The sequence below is a fragment of the Serinus canaria genome, chromosome 11 (assembly GCF_022539315.1).
Source record: "Serinus canaria isolate serCan28SL12 chromosome 11, serCan2020, whole genome shotgun sequence".
In the NCBI taxonomy this organism is placed as follows: Eukaryota; Metazoa; Chordata; class Aves; order Passeriformes; family Fringillidae; genus Serinus; species Serinus canaria.
In genome coordinates, this window is record NC_066325.1 from 11,630,924 (window position 1) to 11,647,205 (window position 16,282).

The window sequence follows — 16,282 nt, forward strand, 5'->3', positions numbered from 1 at the left end:
GCAGCAGAAACCACACATTCTGCAATTTTTATTATTTTTCTCAAACCCACTAAAAGATTAAAATGCATGTTCTCATTTGCTATGATTGTTACAGATTCTTTTTAAATAATTCTTTCTGGTATGACTGTCCACTTAAGAAAAAAGGAAAAAACAAAGCCACAAAAAACCCAAGCATTGAAAATACAAAGATTGCCATTGAAATCACTTTCCATAGCCTTTTCCAAAGTGCTACATGTAGCATATGAGTAATATGACAAGAAGTAACCTTAGAGTGGTCACATATTATCACAAAAGGAAAAAGGAAAACATATTAAGTTTGATGTTTTAAGGGGGTGGGAGATGGGTGTGCATAAGAAGGAGAGAGAACCGCATCAGACAGAGGTGAGTACTGAGCTGAGAGTGTTTGAGGGAAAGAATGGAGCTGCCTGAAGGCAGCAAAGGAGGCGAAGTGTCAGCAGATGGCACTCGGGCTGCAGCACAGCCCCACAGCGTGCAGAGATCCCGGCAAACGCACAAAACATTCGGGAACTGGAAGACTGAGAGGTGTCTGAGGTCCTGGGACACTGAGAGGTGTCCGAGGTCTTGGGCCACTTGAGGCAGCCAGGCTGTGGAGCTGCAGGTGGCGTCAGGTCCAGCCACGGTGATCTATCTGCTCATGTCAAGGGGAGGTCATTTTTTCCATTGTGGCTCAGACACCTTTCCCTCCCTGGCATCACCCCATAACTGCCCCAAAGCTGGGAGGGAAATGAGGGATTGAGCAAAAGATCAGTTTTAAGCAAGGGTGTAATCAGAGCAGGATACAGAAGGCAGCACTGTCACCTCTCAACAAGAAAAAATCACAAGGCAGAGCAACTCTCAGTTCCTGAACTTGGTTCCTAGAATTAAGGGGCTCCCCAAATCAAACCCTCCCATTCACAAAAGCCAGCTGTGCCCCACTCTGACCAAGTGCCTGGAGCTGTAACCACTGAAAATAGAGGTGGGTACTCTCCTTTGCAGGCAGCTGTGCTGCATCCATAAATCACTGTGTGCAAGTACTGTTAATGCTCACCTAAACTTTGTTCCCTGAAGAATCCCTCAAGAAATGTGAGGAAACAAACCATTAGAACCAACCTGCTTATTACCTTCCAAAACATATGTGCTGTTTCTATGAGCAATCATTATAACCACAGTAACTGAGCCATTAATCTTAAATAAAACTTCTGTTAACAAAACCCCAAACCTATCTCTGTTCCCTGACAGGGAATATTACAGCTGCTCACAGCTACCAAGACTGAACATTTCCTTTTCCAGTGCAGCTGCTGTTGGCACTACTGGGCTGAACCCAAAATGTCTTCAAAGCTATATTAACAAAGTCCCTGAATATTCAGGCACTAAGGAATTTGGGCAGATATCCCAGAAGTGGCAAGACCCAGTGCTGAATCTAAAGCTTTCCCAACTTTTTGTGTTAGAAACACAACTATTCAGATGGCTTTATGCTCTAATGGGAGCACTGAATATGTGAAAAAAATAAACAACTAAAATAATTCTCTGTTGATTAAAATAAAGTTTAGGGGTTTTTTGGTCTTATACAGCCAGTAACAGTGCTGCCCCTCACTGCACACACTATTGTTCAGCAGCTGCTGCTTATCCATCCCTTTGGATGAGAACTGTTGCTTTGCTCTTCCCCCTCGTGAGCAGTAATGCATGGGGACAGAGCTAGCCAGGGGTTGTTTTCTGAAGGGCTCAGGTCACAGACAGCATTTGTTCTCTGTGCCACAGCTCAGGGTGGAGCTGGGAAAGCAGGTGTGACAGTCACAGATGCAGGCAGTGTGGGAGGGAAACAGAAGAGGAGGAGCATGTGGAAGCCGAGCTGCTGCTGCTCTGCTGCTGCTCCAAGCTCCCAGGGCAGCCTTATCCTCTGCTCTTCTGGCACAGACTTTTCCTCTGCCACACCAGCACCAACTGCCAAACCTGGATGTCACCTCTTGGATGACACAAATTCCTCAACTCCTTTTTCTTGCCAGTCCCTGGAATAAACCGTACCAGAGACAGAGAGAACTCAGAAGAATCATCTGAAGAAAATTACTCCTCAAAGGAAAGACCCAGCATTGGAAAAGGCAAAAGTTCACCTCCGGCCACCCCACCAAACACAGACAGCAATCAGGGCTGCAGTGACTGTTCCTTGCCTGGTTCCATGGAAGAGCAGGAATTCAACTTTGTGCTTTCCTTTGGAGCCAACACCAGCAAGTGCAGCCTTGAGACCAACCAAACGGAGGCCCCAACATGCTGGGCAGGAGCAACCAGGGGAGGCCCGGAGGTGGTGATTGTACCAGTGCTTTTTGGGTTGATTTTTCTCCTGGGAATGGTGGGAAACACGTTAGTGTTGGTTGTTTTGGGGCGTCTCCGGCCTGGGGGCCGCCCATCGCGCAGTGCCACCAACATCTTCATCCTTAATTTAAGCATTGCAGACTTCTCCTTCCTGCTCTTCTGCGTTCCCTTCCAGGCCACCATCTACTCCCTGCCAGAGTGGATCTTCGGTGCCTTCTTTTGCAAGTGGGTTCACTACTCGGCCATGGCAACCATGCTGGTCAGCATCTTCACTCTGGTGGCCATGTCTGTGGACAGGTACATTGCTGTGGTCCATGCCAAACGCTCGCCCTGCATCCGCAGCAAGCGCAACGCTGCCCTCGGCGTGGCTGTCATCTGGCTGCTGTCCCTCCTCATTGCCATCCCCGTGGCCCAGCACCAGGCCCTCATGAGTGGCCATCAGCAGGCACCCAACAGCTCTTTCTGCTGGGAGCACTGGGCAAACGGCTCCACAGCCAAGCAGATGTACAAGATTACCATCCTGCTGGTGGGATACCTCCTGCCCCTGCTGCTCATCACCTGCTGCTATGCCAAGGTGGGTGCCAGGGGTGGGAATAATGCTTAAATGGAGGGAAAGATCCCAGACTCTTGGTGGCTTGTGTGTGTACACAACTACACAGCTAACCCTTTCCATATCCTCTCCTGCTACAGAATACTTTTTTTGAGGTGGGGGGTGGGAAGGAAAACAGAGAATGAAATTATATCAGCTCACAACTACCAAGATGACCTGTCACCCAAACCCCCTAAAGGCTCTTGCTGTTTTTCATATTTTTCATTTTGTTCTTTCTAAATAACAAATGTTTGTACTGGCAAGAGGAAAAACCTATGAAGGGATAAACATTTCCAGGTTATCACTGTGCTGTAATCAGGTTTCAAAAGCTAGATCTGCATGTTGTTAATCGAGAATTGCCTAGAGTGCTCCAACACTCCTTATGACCCTCTCTCTGGAGGGTGGCCCACTCCTTCCACTGCATGTGTTTGTGCTGCCTCCAGGAGTGACAGGACAGTCCCACGAGGGCACAGGACTGGCAGCCTGCTCTCTGCCCATGAGTATCATCAGCCTAGGGAATAAATGAAGACAATCTGAGGCTCAATATAAAATTCACAGTCCATCTAAAAACTCCTGTGGATTTCAGCATAGTGCCAGCTGAGCTCTTAATATATGCTGAACTCCTGAAAGCCTAGCAGGTTTAATGCTCTTTCCAAACCTTGTTTCTTGAAAGAGAAATTGAAGAGCTTAGAATTAAAAGTCTGAAACATCAAATTCATCTTTGAAGTCATAGTAAAACAATTACTTCAAATTTTTTGGTGCTTGTATGAGGAGTTCAATATTAATACACAAATTTCAATTTCCCATTCAATATATTGAATTTTCTCCTTTTTCCCCCCCAAGGTTTTATACCATCTCCATACGAAAGTAAAGAACATTTCCAAGAAGTCAGAGAGATCAAAGAAGAAGGTAAATACCTTTGGTTTAATCTGTATATTGACTATAATAGAAGAGATATGCCTGGTTTATAAAGTAATTAGCCTGGTCTGATTCCAGGATTCCAGCTGAATCCAGCCTTTACAGTTTCTGCCAGTCCTTTTTCCTATTAATCCTAACCAGATTGAACTATAGGTTGTATTAATTTCTATTGGTTCATTACATTCCCTAGCATACACTCAGTTTTGTTTGCAATATACTTATGAGGACCAATTCATAATTGGTCTTACACTTACAGGTTAGAATTCAACTGGTATTTGCAATATTATCTCATAACACACTAACTGTCCAAGTTATAATACACCACAAACAATATTTATTAGATGTCACTTACCCTTTCCTCTCAGAATATATTGACCATGTTTTCTGTGTTCATCTAACTTCAAGTAGGTTTTGATAAATATTCTTTTCACCACCTTTTCTAAGGCAACACATGAGTTGCTGTGTATTGCCTGCTGCAGGAACACCACCAGACCTAGATGGAACAGAATACCTTGAAGAACAGCGTGTTTTATTTTGCCTACTGACTTTTTGATAAATGCTGATACTGCAGCAGATGAATTGTGAACTGCAATGTCAAAACAGGAGTATAATTTCTGGATCAATAGTGCAGTCTACAAAGAGAAAGCAGAGTCAGAGTTTTGTGTGTTTAACAGCTTCTATGAGAAAAGGCAACCAAGATGTGTTGACAATTTTGGTAATGTACAATGCAGCAAATAAAGTGCTAAGAAGCCCTGTCATTCCACACAGAATAATTTCTCAATTTCACAAATTTGAAAAATTGCTAAAGAAGTTAAGAATTTAATTTATAATATTTTTCAAATGTATCCACTTGTTTTGTTTTCAGATTTGCTCTGTAGAGTTTGATGAGAAAATAGCTCTACAATTTCTTCAATCTCAAGTTTAGTTATTAGATATTGCCAAGAGGATCAGTTTAAAAAAAAAGCCTTTGATTTTAGCAGTTCAGACAAGTTAGTGGTGCAGCACTTCTTCTTAAGTATTTCCCTGGCCATAATTAAGAAACACCCAACAGCAATTCTTGTTCCATGTAGCACAATCACACCTAATTAAATAGGTGATCCTTTCAGATAGAAGAAAAACTAAATACATTCCTCTACACACACAGACATCATCCTTCACAATATGTCTTCTTCCAGCCCTGTCTGTGCAGAGATTGTCCATCTAGCCTTCCTGCATGCCAAACATCTTCTTTAGTGTACTTACTTACAGGGTTTTTTTGTAGCAAACATTTCTTAGGGTGACTTCCTTGAGGTGGTTGCAGACACATTCAATTCCTGTATATTCTTTCAAAGCATACTTGAAACACAAGAGTGAGAGCCAGTTTTTAAAGCACATCTTCTTAAGAACACTTTACTTTAGAGCTTAATGGGAAACTCATAGATGGCTGTCAGTTCTGTTACTCTAGCTTCCTTCATATGTACTTTGTTGGCCCATTTGTGCAAGTAGCTGTGTTTGAGTTTAATTCATAAACTTCATCAGGGATTAAGTGAACAGCTTTTGTTTATTTAAGTGAAAAATATTTGACAAATGAATCTTGGTCCACATTTGGAAGGTTAATTTAGTACATACAGAACATTGAGTTTGTTCTGAAATATGTGTGACTGCAGTGGCTAAACCCTGATTGCCTTGAGCTGTGAGAGAAAGTGTAGCACAAAAGCCAAGTCTTCCCAAATGAGGTGATAAAATTGTCTGAGTCACATCTGTTAATTCACAGTGTGCATCCTCACCAAACTGATCTGGAAAACAAGGTGTCATATTCATAAAAAAAAGGATAGTCTGAAATTATAACCATGCAGTTCCTTCTTCATTCCTATAATTTCAAGAAAACGGGGCATTTGAGCTACTATCCTCCTTCTACTCCCAAAAGATTGGGGTGTGGGTTTGCTTTTTTTGGGTTTTCCTCTTTGGGTTTGCATTGGGTTTTTCTGTTTGGTTTGTGGGTTTAGTGCTGTTTTGTTTTTAAAGAGTTAAATAGCAAATTTTGCAAACAGCTTTTTGTTCAAGTCTCCCAACACTCATCTGGGCTCCATACATGAGTAAAGGTCTCAAAAGAATCAAAGGAAGATGTTTAGAACTTTTTGCATGCCTAGGCTGAAATTCTGCATGATGAACTAAGACTGTGCCTGCAGAAGAGAGCCATGACTGGATGCTTCCCCATTTAATGCCACACCAGCTGTCCAAGTTTGCCAGCCTTGAAAATCAGATGGTGTGATCCTGCTGGAGTTTCCTTTGAAGTTTTGGATAATCGTTTTTTGAGGCCAGCCAGCAAGACCACATGCTAAGAAATTCTGTGCACCCCTCTATGACCATGAAGTATATTTCAGCTCTGTTACCTGTTTTCTCAACTATGCAGAGTACAGCAAGTCTGTGATTTGGCTCCAAAGAAAGTTAACAATTCCCTGCCTGACAGTGCTGCAAAATATTTCATAAGAGCCCAGCCCCAGGAACTCTGATCTTACATCTGCCATAAATAAGATGAGTTAATGATGGAAATTTATGCAAACTAAGGTCTAGCATGGCCCTGTGGTGTTTCACTGGCCTCTGGAGCACACCAGGGTTCCTCAGTGTTTATTCAGTTCTGTATTGTGCATCTTTAAAGAACAAATAACAAGCTTTGCAAACTGAACAATCTGAAATTCTTTTTCAAGTTTAAGAATGTGTCTGGGGATGTGAATTTCACAGCAATTTTGAAAGCTCCCTTGAAAGGATAGTAGGAACTGTGGGACCTTGAGGCCAAAAGCTTCAATTAACAGACCAAATGAGCCACTTAAAGATAACAAATTAGTGCTATACTTTTCTATTGGTTAGCTACAATAGAAAGGTGAGCCCTGCCTGCCTGGTGGGTTAGCAAAACAGCTGTTCATTGCTTCCAGAGCTCAGTAAGCACAAAGACATGGAGTTTTTTGGGACACTCCCTGGAGTGCTGCAGTTTGAAAGTCATATGAGAGCCTGAGGTAAAAGATCCAGAATTCCTTCAAGGTAGATGAGTATTGCTGAACATCTTGGCTAAGAGAGGCAGATAAAAGTTGTTCTGTGTGCTAAACAAGTGCTCTCTATGCTAAATGAATTATTTGGCTATTGTTCATGCAAACTGAAAGTTTTCATGTAGACAATGAACGTGATGTTCAAGGCCTTGGCATTTGAACAACAGAAAATACTGCAAAGGAACATGGAAGATCCTGGGATCCATCAAGCAGAATATAATTCAGAAGTGTCATCCTGCACATTGTTTGGTTAACAGGAGCCCAGGGCAGCAGGAATTAAGAGCATCATTACCAATTAGGGGGTAATAGAAATATCACAATGCTCATACACATTTATGAATAGAAAGTGAATAAACTTCAAGGGCACCAACAGAGGAGATAAGTGGCATAATTCCAGAATGAGAGATGTGCAGATGAGCAGCTGGAACAGTGCAAGCAAGCTGCTGGGAAATGAAGAGTCCCTCTTAGCACATAAAGCAAGTAATCAAAATGAGCTGATAAGATCTGAAAATATATTTACTTCAGTCCCTCCTCTTCTTCATGACATTCAGCTGCCATCTCTGGCTCCAAGAAAGAAGACAGAACAATAAAAAAGAATACTTTCAGCATGGTTTTCAGATCACTGGAGTAGAATTAGACTCAAGTGTAATTAAAAAAAAAAAAAAGACCAAAGGGCAACGAGAAGTGCTTCAGTAGTAATTAAAACATGTGTGTGTGTTCTGAAGTAGAGACAGCTGCTATCCAACATTTAAGTTACCTAAGAATAGGTATGCCATTTTCTAAACATTTTGCATTTATCACTAAGCTATGTTCCTCGGGATCAGATTGTCCTTGGGATCTTTCTGTTAGAACTTTATGTGCAAAAAGGAAACGAATGTTTGCAAATCCACCAGGGCAAGTCAGATTTGCCAAGAAAGCAAACAAGAACGTGGCAGCAGGAGTGAAGGAACTGGCAGTTTTCACTTTGCACGCGGATGGACTCTGAGCAAAGGGATGGTCTCCATTGGGTATCCCTGAATGCAAAGCCACAGAAATTGTCTTCCTCAGAGGTTGGTGAGTTCCTCCAGCAGTGCAGTGGTACATTGCACTAAGCCACATGTCTTTCCTGGGCACTGGCACTGGGTACCTGCAGTATCTAAAAACAAAAGCTTAAGGCACCGTGGGTCACTACATACTTTCCAAGTCTTCTCTACAGTAAATGACAAGATATAGTGAAGTCTGTCACTCTGCCCCATAATGAAGTATGGGGCAGTAAAAATGTGCACCAATTGTCTCTCAAACTTCAGGGAAAACAATCTACAAGTTAGAGATGAGCATATCAGGAGAAAAGATTTATCAGTAAATGACATAATCAGGTATCCTCCTACAAAGCAGTAATAAAGGAAGAGTCATTTGTAATTTGCTGATAAGGCAGTGTGGAAGAACTGGCATAGGCTTCTTTATGCTTCTTCATTTAGAATTATGGAAGAAAAAAGGATGAAAAATAATCTCACCATATTTAGGAAACAGCAGTTGTCTCACTAACGAAGCCCAGTTTGTCTGCAAGCCAGTGCTGTTTAATAAAAACCTAATTGAATGTTCTTTCCCATTTCTGTGTGGCTGAGGTACACAGTAGAAATGGATGGTTTGATCAGCTCTGAAAAATGATGTGCAGCTGGGCTGTCTCCAACTGGGACTAAATTAGGAAAGTGACAAGCCCTCTACCCCTCTAGACTGTTCTGTCCACTTTATATTTTAATCTTGGGAATGTTTATTAATTAACATTCAGGTGGTCCCACACCACAACAAGGTGGTTCTTACTAAAATATGTAAATCCTTGGAATACTTGAAGCATTTGACTCATTACAGGCAATCTTAATTTTGCCCTTAACAAGATGCCTGACAAGTTGAAGCAAGAAATTTCATTAAAAGCTTATCAAGGACAACAGCTCTAAACACAATTAAATGTTAAAGACTTCATCACCCTCCTGAATGAGGTATCTCACCAAAATGTTTTTTAAACACATTTTCCAATGCTTTTTGAAGGATGGGGGAAGGCTAAAAGCAAAAAATAGCTTGTCCAGGGCCAGGTGGAAAGGTAATCAAAGGGCAAAACAGACAAAGAAAGTCTGGAAAGCCTAAAGGAGAGGCAGATAACCTGAAAAGATAACAAATGAATAAGCAAATAAATTCAACACAATCTGCACATGACAGAAATGGACAGGGGAAAGGCAGGAATAACAGAAGTTCATCCAATTATCTGACAAACAAAAATATCCCCATGTCTTTGTCACCATGCTGTGGATTCACTGTACAGCTTCAATGCCCTTACTTTGCCTGTACAACAAATACACTGTAAGTTATATCCTGGAGCTGCTTGAAAGTCTTGTAGGAGTAGTAAGAGAGACTTAAGTGGCCAGTAGTGGCCATTGTACAGGTCTATTATGGACCCACCAAAATTTCAGAGTCGAACCAGAAGGTTTGCATTAAGTGGGGACAATTACTAGATCAACAGTAATGCAGTAACTGTGCAGACTCTCACAGCTCATGGAAGAAGCTCAAACAGTACACAAACTATTTGGATCAGTCCTAAACAGCTGGTCACAGTCTACAATAACAGTACTTTAAGCTACAGCAAAGTTACCACACTAAAATCCAAAGTGTTTTGTTTCAGTTTCCTCTGTCTTAACTACATATTCCCTAACTTGAAAAAACAGACAAAAGTTCCATTTCTTGAGTCATGAATTATGTACATTAGTACTCTGGTATTGTCTGTGTTTTCCATCTGCAAAATCCCAAGAAGCTAGACCCCAGAAACAACTCTGTGCTATTACATAGCAACTGCAAACCCATTGTGTAATACTCAGCCCTAGGTTAGATGCACGGTTTGTTATTTCACAATAAAAGAGGGGAAAGCTAGGTATATAAGCCTTATTCAAAAGCATATTTCAGTGCTTGTAGCCCCCTAATTTAAGCAGATGGATGCTCTGAAAGGTTGCCTGGGTAACAAGCCTAAGCTACTTAACATTGCTAGAGGGTAATGAAGTAGCACCATTATTGCTGGTGAAAGCTAATGATGGGACCTGTTTATGAATCATTTCTTTGGTACCCATCATACCACAGCGGGGGAGCCAGACCCCACAAGACCACTCGGTTTGTGTCTTTCAGTGTCATCAACTTCTGATCATTCCAGGCTATTTTTAAGGACATCATCTGGCTCCCAGCATGGTTGGTTTGAGGACACTTGGCAGGGTAGTTTGTTCACTCTTAGGGGAACATTGTTAGCTCAGCTGTCTGACAGCATTCTGGTAGGTGAAACAAGGAAGTACCTGGAGCATGCCAGGTACACAATAAACCTACAGGTCATTGCCTTTCAAAGTTAATAGAACCTTATTTGAGAGACCCATTTGACCCATCCCTTTTTCTTACTTGTATTCTAGTCTTGATCTAACACAATAACATCTTCCTCAGAGAGGTTAATGGGTTTAACTAAATGTAGCCATGATAACCACTGACTAAACAAATTTCTGTTCACTAGAAAATTATCCCTTTTCTAGGAAAGTAACTTTACACTATTCATGCAAGGGAATTATTGACAGAAACATTGACCGAGAGTAGCAAGGCTGTAAATCTTGAACTGAAATGAAACCTAAATTTTAATTTTTCTCTGTTGCTGTTCTGCTACTTGTACAACAGTTGTCCTTAGGGGAAGGACACCATCTGCATGTTTGCAAGTTGTTACATTTATTAAAATGACATATAGAAATGAGAAACACTAAATACCAAAGTTAAAAAGTAGATTGTGCACAGAACCAAGTGGGGCAAGAGGAGGGAAGTCACCAGCTGTGCATGTGCTACAGAACCCCAAAACTGAGAGATTAAATACAAAACAATTGCTCACCTTGCATTACCATTTTTATTTTTGAACATTCATTAAGTCAGGTAGAATTAACCCTACAAAAACATCAGGAAAGGATCTTTGGGAAGGATCTTGATCAAGGATCTTGATCAAGTCAATAATCTCTGAGACTTGCTAGGCATTCACTGAGTGTTCTAGAAGTAGAAAATAAGAGAAAAGCAACACTACCAGCTTTCCTAAATTTGGAAATTGCGGTCCTGCTCCCACAGGCCTCGGGGTCTTACGGAAAGAAAGTTGAAGTGAGTTACAGCTTAATTTTATTTACTGTCACTGTTAACATTCATTTTGTATGGAGATTTCAAAGACCACTGTTTTCAGGAAAATTTTACTTCAGGTCAAGCTTTGGAACTAACAAATGACAGACTGCGCCAAAGGCTGGTTAGCTAAGTGGGGAGCAAGCACTGCAGGGACACACCTCTAACCCAGGCAGCACAGGCTGGGACCCCACAGGCACAGGGAGCCTCCCTCAGGTCATCACCCAGCGAGGAATATGTCAATGAGCACTGTGTATTTAAAAAAAAAATCCTCTATTGGTTTTCTGAGTTTCTTCTGTAATAGGGAAGATACTGGAAAAACCTTTCTCCTCAAGCCAGCCTTTGTTATTCTTCTCAGTGGCATGCTTACTTGGAAGTTGTTTTCCCCTGCAGTTATTTTCAATAGCCTCAATGCTCCTCACCCTCCAAGTGTTAGAAACTATTATTTCCACTCTTCCTCGTAACACATTGTTGCAGCCTTTGAACTGTTTGAAGTTTTATGGGCACTACCTCAACTATCTATAGTTATTTGCTTGAGCCAAAACCAATCAATCCAAGTCTACCAGGTTTTTAGCATCCTTTTTCATACTGTCATGATTTGCCCACCTGGCAGTTGTCAGTATTGCCTGACAGAGGAAAGCAAACTCATCCCACAGACTTGCTTGCTCACTATGCTCATTTAATACACGATCTTCTCTTCTCCAGACGGCGCAGACAGTGCTTCTCGTGGTGGCTGTGTTCCTGCTCTCCTGGCTGCCACACCACATCATCACCATGTGGGCAGAGTTTGGGCACTTTCCCCTGAACAACATCTCCTTCACCTTCCGCATCATCTCTCACTGCCTGGCCTACGGGAACTCCTGCATCAACCCTATCCTTTACGCTTTCCTCTCGGAGAATTTCCGCAAGGCCTGCCGCCAAGTCTTCACCTGCAAGCTCCTCCTGCAGCCGGCGGCCGCTGAGAAACTGGCCAGAGTGCGCATGGAGAACTTCTCCACCACACACTCCACCACAAACCTGTGAGCTGGGCTCACAAATACGTTTCAGGAGGAAGAGGAGGGAAGAAGGCTCTGTCTTGGAAGAACATGCATGCAGATGCATTCCAGGGAGCAGTGGAGTCTGCAAAAGTGTGCACTTTGCCAGGTTACTGGAGTGGTAGGAGACATATTTCCATCTCGCTGTGATGACATGTGACAGAGCCTGTCCTAGATATCTTGCTAGACACTGGGCTATGTGCAACAGAATTACCTGAATGCCCATAAGACAGAGCCCAAATGAAGTTGTAGTTATGACCATAAGGATCTCAAGTAAGATTTACACAGAAGGTAGAATATGTACAGACAAGAAGACAGCAGTTAATTACATCTGTAGACAGTCATTGAGATGTGAACAAGGAGCGATGCGACATTCAGAGAGCAGTTTGGGAGAAGCCAAACTAAAGTCTTTGGATGTCTTTGTTTCTTCAACCAATTTGACCATGTCTGAGCTGCATACACATTTAGCTCACTACAGGGGTAGGGTCTCTAAATCCCCTGGAAGGCTTTGCTGTAGCATTTACCTATTGGGCAATTACACCTTTCACATGATGAGTCAGTGGTGTGGCTGTCTGTATTTGGTGGCTCTGTATCAGCTTTTACATCCCAGAGGGGGTGTCTGTGTGCTCCTGTGTGTAATCACTGCTGTTAATCACTGGCTCCAGCAACTGTCTCTTGGTGAGCAGCAATACAAAAGTGGTATTTCTCAATATATGCTTTAAAAACTGTGGCTTTGTTTGAAAGTACTGTCTACAAAACATTTTGTTGGTAAATAGTGTTCTCTTGAGTCTATCTACCCAAGGCTTTTTATGAGCCACTTTAGTATATAAATGCCTGAAATTTGTGGTGAGGGTTTGTTTGGGTTGGTTGTTTGGGTTTTTTTGACAAACTTTTGTGATCAACAGTGCCCTAGCAACAAAAGGCATTGTACCAAGTCCAAGATTATTACTTGTAACTATATGAAGTGCATATTACTTCAAAAAGTAGGAAGCAAATTGCTGAAAGAATGTCATTATTTCACTGTGTTGTCTAATTCAGTATTTCTGTGTGCTGCAATCCAGACTACACTTTTCATAGACTGTAAAAATGTGAGTTACAGAAGTTAAACTACAAATTATTTGCTGTCCCTGCAGTGAATGGGTTTCCAGTCTCCAAATGGATCACTCTTTCACTATATTTCTAAAACTTTGGAGCTATTGTATTAAATAATTTTACTGCAGTTTGTAACTTCCTTTAAGAGCTCCCTAACTGTGCAATATGAACAGAGCACATGTACAACAGGATAGTCACTGCCTGATCCTTGGGTATTATCTGCACAAGTTTTCTCTTTGATAACTTTTACTCTGGAGAGTAGCTCCAGTGAATTATTTCCTTAGGAACTAGATTTAGATCCAGTGCTGTGATCTTCTCATTTACCATAATGTAGAAATCTACTATTTCTACATTCACAGTGACTGCATAGCCTAAAGTGGAGAGCATGGGAAAAACAGCCACCAAGAAAATGGGTTGTGGCAAATAACTGCAACAGAATTCAGAGCTAAAATGTTTATCTGTGTGACTATTTACCATGGATACAAACTAGCAGAGCAGATAGATATGAAATAACCTCAGCCTCACTTCAACTCTTGGTTTGAAGCAAAATAGGACAAAGGCACAACATTCAAAAGAAATCCAACTCTCACTCTGTTAGACGAGAGTCACTAGAACCTGTGAGTCAACACACTTTTATTTAAGAGAAGACATCTTTCAGTGTGCTGGGGTTGGGGTTTTTTGGTTTTTTCACAGTCAGTTCAGAAACTGTATATGTCAGTACAGTATGCAGAAAAAAATGTACAGGAAACACTTTAGGGCTTTTTATTTAATGTAATATGAAGGAGCAAGATCCCATTTCTCAGTGAAAGGTAACCATAAAATAACAAATTAAGGCCTTGAAAGAGCCTCAAGCATTACTGTGCCTTCTTATTCCCACTGCACTTAACAGTTATCTGGTCTAAAATTCTCCAAATGAACTGCTACAGCATAAGAAACTCAAGTATCCTTTGTCTTTCAGTCCTTTGTGTCTGCAACTGGACAGGTTTTTTTTCTCCTGCCAGAGTGAAATTTTTCAGTTCTAATAACGAATATTAGCTGATGGTGGTGGCAGTAATGAAATGCATTAGAACTGTATATCATACAAACACACTTTCATTCAAATTTAAATTATGTCTCAAAATAAGTAAACCAAATCAACTGATGAAGTATTTCTTCAATATTCTCCAAAAGCATTCTGTTACTCACGTACTAGTTTCCTTTGGGAAAGCCACATGTTGTGAGGGCTGTGCAAACGAATACTGCAGCTTCCAGAACAGTGCACAAAGTTAACCTGATCCCCTGGTTCTGAAACTCAACTCTATTCTTTTAATCTGCCTTACACACAGCAGCTCATTCACTCTGCCTTAATGGCCTCAAGGTAAGCCCCTACCAGAGAATGCCTGGCAATCTGAATCAACCTCCTTTAGGTGCAGGTTTATTAATAGAGTCCATTCCTGGGAGACCTGTCCTTTTCCGGGCTGCAGTCTCTATTTTCCGTACCAGGTCCACGTCCCACCGATGGGTGACAAAACTAACCACAGCTCCAGGTGCTTTGCTCCCAACCCGGCCAACTCTCCCGGCACGGTGCAGGTAGTCCTGCAGAGTGTCTGGGAAGTCATAGTTGACCACCAGCTGCACACTGCTGGTGTCCAGCCCGCGCGAGGCAAGATCAGTGCAGACAAGGACAGACACGTCTCCCTTCTGGAAAGAGGCAAAGATGCCGGCTCTAGCAGCTGCTGACATCTGCCCCTGCAGCCTCAGGTGCTTGATTTTGTGGTCGTCCAGGATATAGCCCAGCCAGTTGACGGTGCTGGCACTATTGCAGAAGATGAGAACAGCCCCGCCTGATGATGGGTGTTCCTTGAGCAGCTGCAGCAGTTCGGGAAGCTTGTCCCGGCCTTTGAGGCGGACAAACTTCTGCTGGACGTGAGGCGGCAGGCGGTGCAGGCTCTGGGTGCTGAGAGTGACAAACCGGCCCACGTCAGTGAACTTCGCCAGCGTCTCGCTGAGCCCCGCGGGGAAGGTGGCTCCGACCACCACCACCTGCGTCCTCTCCTCGTCGGGACCGGCCGGCCCGGGAGCGCCGGCGGCCAGGGGCGCGTGTGCCAGGATCTCCTCCAGCAGCTCCGTGAAGGACTCGTCCATCAGCGAGTCCGCCTCGTCCAGCACCATCCAGCGCAGCCTCTCCAGGGCCAGGAAGCGCCGCCGCAGCGCCTCCCGCAGCGCGCCGGGGGTACCCAGCAGCACGGCGGGGCCCGGCGGCGGCGCCCGCAGCTGCCTCCGCAGCCCGCCCGCGGCCCCGCCGCCCGTGAGGCCGCGCACCGCCAGCCCCGCGGGCGCGCACAGCGCCGCCGCCACCGCGCCCACCTGCGCCGCCAGCTCCCGCGACGGCAGCACCACCAGCCCGCGGGGCGCCGCCGGCCCCGCCGCCTCCGCCGCCGCCTCGGGACGGCCGAGCAGGCGCTCCAGCAGCGGCAGCAGGTACGCCAGAGTCTTCCCGCTGCCCGTCTCGGCGGCGCACAGCGCGCTGCGGCCGCGGCGCAGCGCGGGGATGGCGAGGCGCTGCACGGCCGTGGGCCGGCCGATGGAGAGCCGCTCCAGGCCGGCCAGCAGCGCCGGCTGCAGGCCCAGCTCGGCGAAGGTCGGGCCCTGTCCCGCTTCAGCCGGCGGCGCCTGCAAGGCGGGAGCTGCCTCCTGCGACGGCTCCAGCTGGAAGTAATCCCCGTACGCCTTCCGGTGCTTCCAGCCCGCCGACACCAGCGGCGGCTGCTCCCAGCGCCCCACAGTCTGCCAGCGGGGCTGGCTCAGCTCCGGCCGCCGGCTCCGCAGCAGCAGCTTCCCGGAACGCGGCGCCGCCGCCTCCTTCTGCTCGCGCCGCCGGCGCTGCGCGCCCCGCTGCAGGCGCTGCCGCAGGGCCCAGGGGACGCGCACCACGGCCCCGGGGGGCTGCGGGCTCCCCGCTGCCGCCGCTGTCCCGCTGCCCGCCGGCCGCCGCGGCAGCAGCAGCGGGAGGGCGATCGCCGGCCCGGCCCGGCCCAGCGCCATCGCGGCCCCCACGTGTGGCGGCGGCGCTGCCCGATGACGCCTGAAACAGGCGCTGGCCCCGGTTCTCCCCGCCCCGCGGAGCCGCGGCGGAGCCACGCGAGGAGGGTGAGTGCGGCGGACGCTGCCGCTCCCTTCTTTCGCCT

General features: G+C 44.9%; 2 protein-coding genes across 2 annotated transcripts; one reads left to right on the forward strand and one right to left on the reverse strand.

The window, feature by feature from the left end:
- The first annotated feature begins 2,173 nt into the window (after nt 1–2,173).
- Nucleotides 2,174–13,594, forward strand: LOC103816636 (galanin receptor type 1-like). Its single transcript, XM_009090635.4, has 3 exons — nt 2,174–2,881; nt 3,740–3,805; nt 11,695–13,594. The coding sequence occupies exons 1-3, from the start codon at nt 2,174–2,176 to the stop codon at nt 12,010–12,012; spliced, it is 1,092 nt and encodes a 363-aa protein (XP_009088883.1). The 3' UTR covers nt 12,013–13,594.
- Nucleotides 13,595–13,730: 136 nt separating this feature from the next.
- Nucleotides 13,731–16,154, reverse strand: DDX28 (DEAD-box helicase 28). Its single transcript, XM_030227650.2, has one exon. The coding sequence runs from the start codon at nt 16,137–16,139 to the stop codon at nt 14,508–14,510; it is 1,632 nt and encodes a 543-aa protein (XP_030083510.2). The 5' UTR covers nt 16,140–16,154; the 3' UTR covers nt 13,731–14,507.
- Nucleotides 16,155–16,282: the final 128 nt, after the last annotated feature.

Coding starts and splice junctions, on each gene's coding strand:
- LOC103816636 (XM_009090635.4), top strand. CDS start 2,174: ATGGAAGAGCAGGAATTCAACTTTGTGCTTTCCTTTGGAGCCAACACC. Junction 2,882..3,739: donor TCACCTGCTGCTATGCCAAG/GTGGGTGCCAGG, acceptor TTCCCCCCCAAG/GTTTTATACCATCTCCATAC. Junction 3,806..11,694: donor CAGAGAGATCAAAGAAGAAG/GTAAATACCTTT, acceptor TCTCTTCTCCAG/ACGGCGCAGACAGTGCTTCT.
- DDX28 (XM_030227650.2), bottom strand. CDS start 16,139: ATGGCGCTGGGCCGGGCCGGGCCGGCGATCGCCCTCCCGCTGCTGCTG.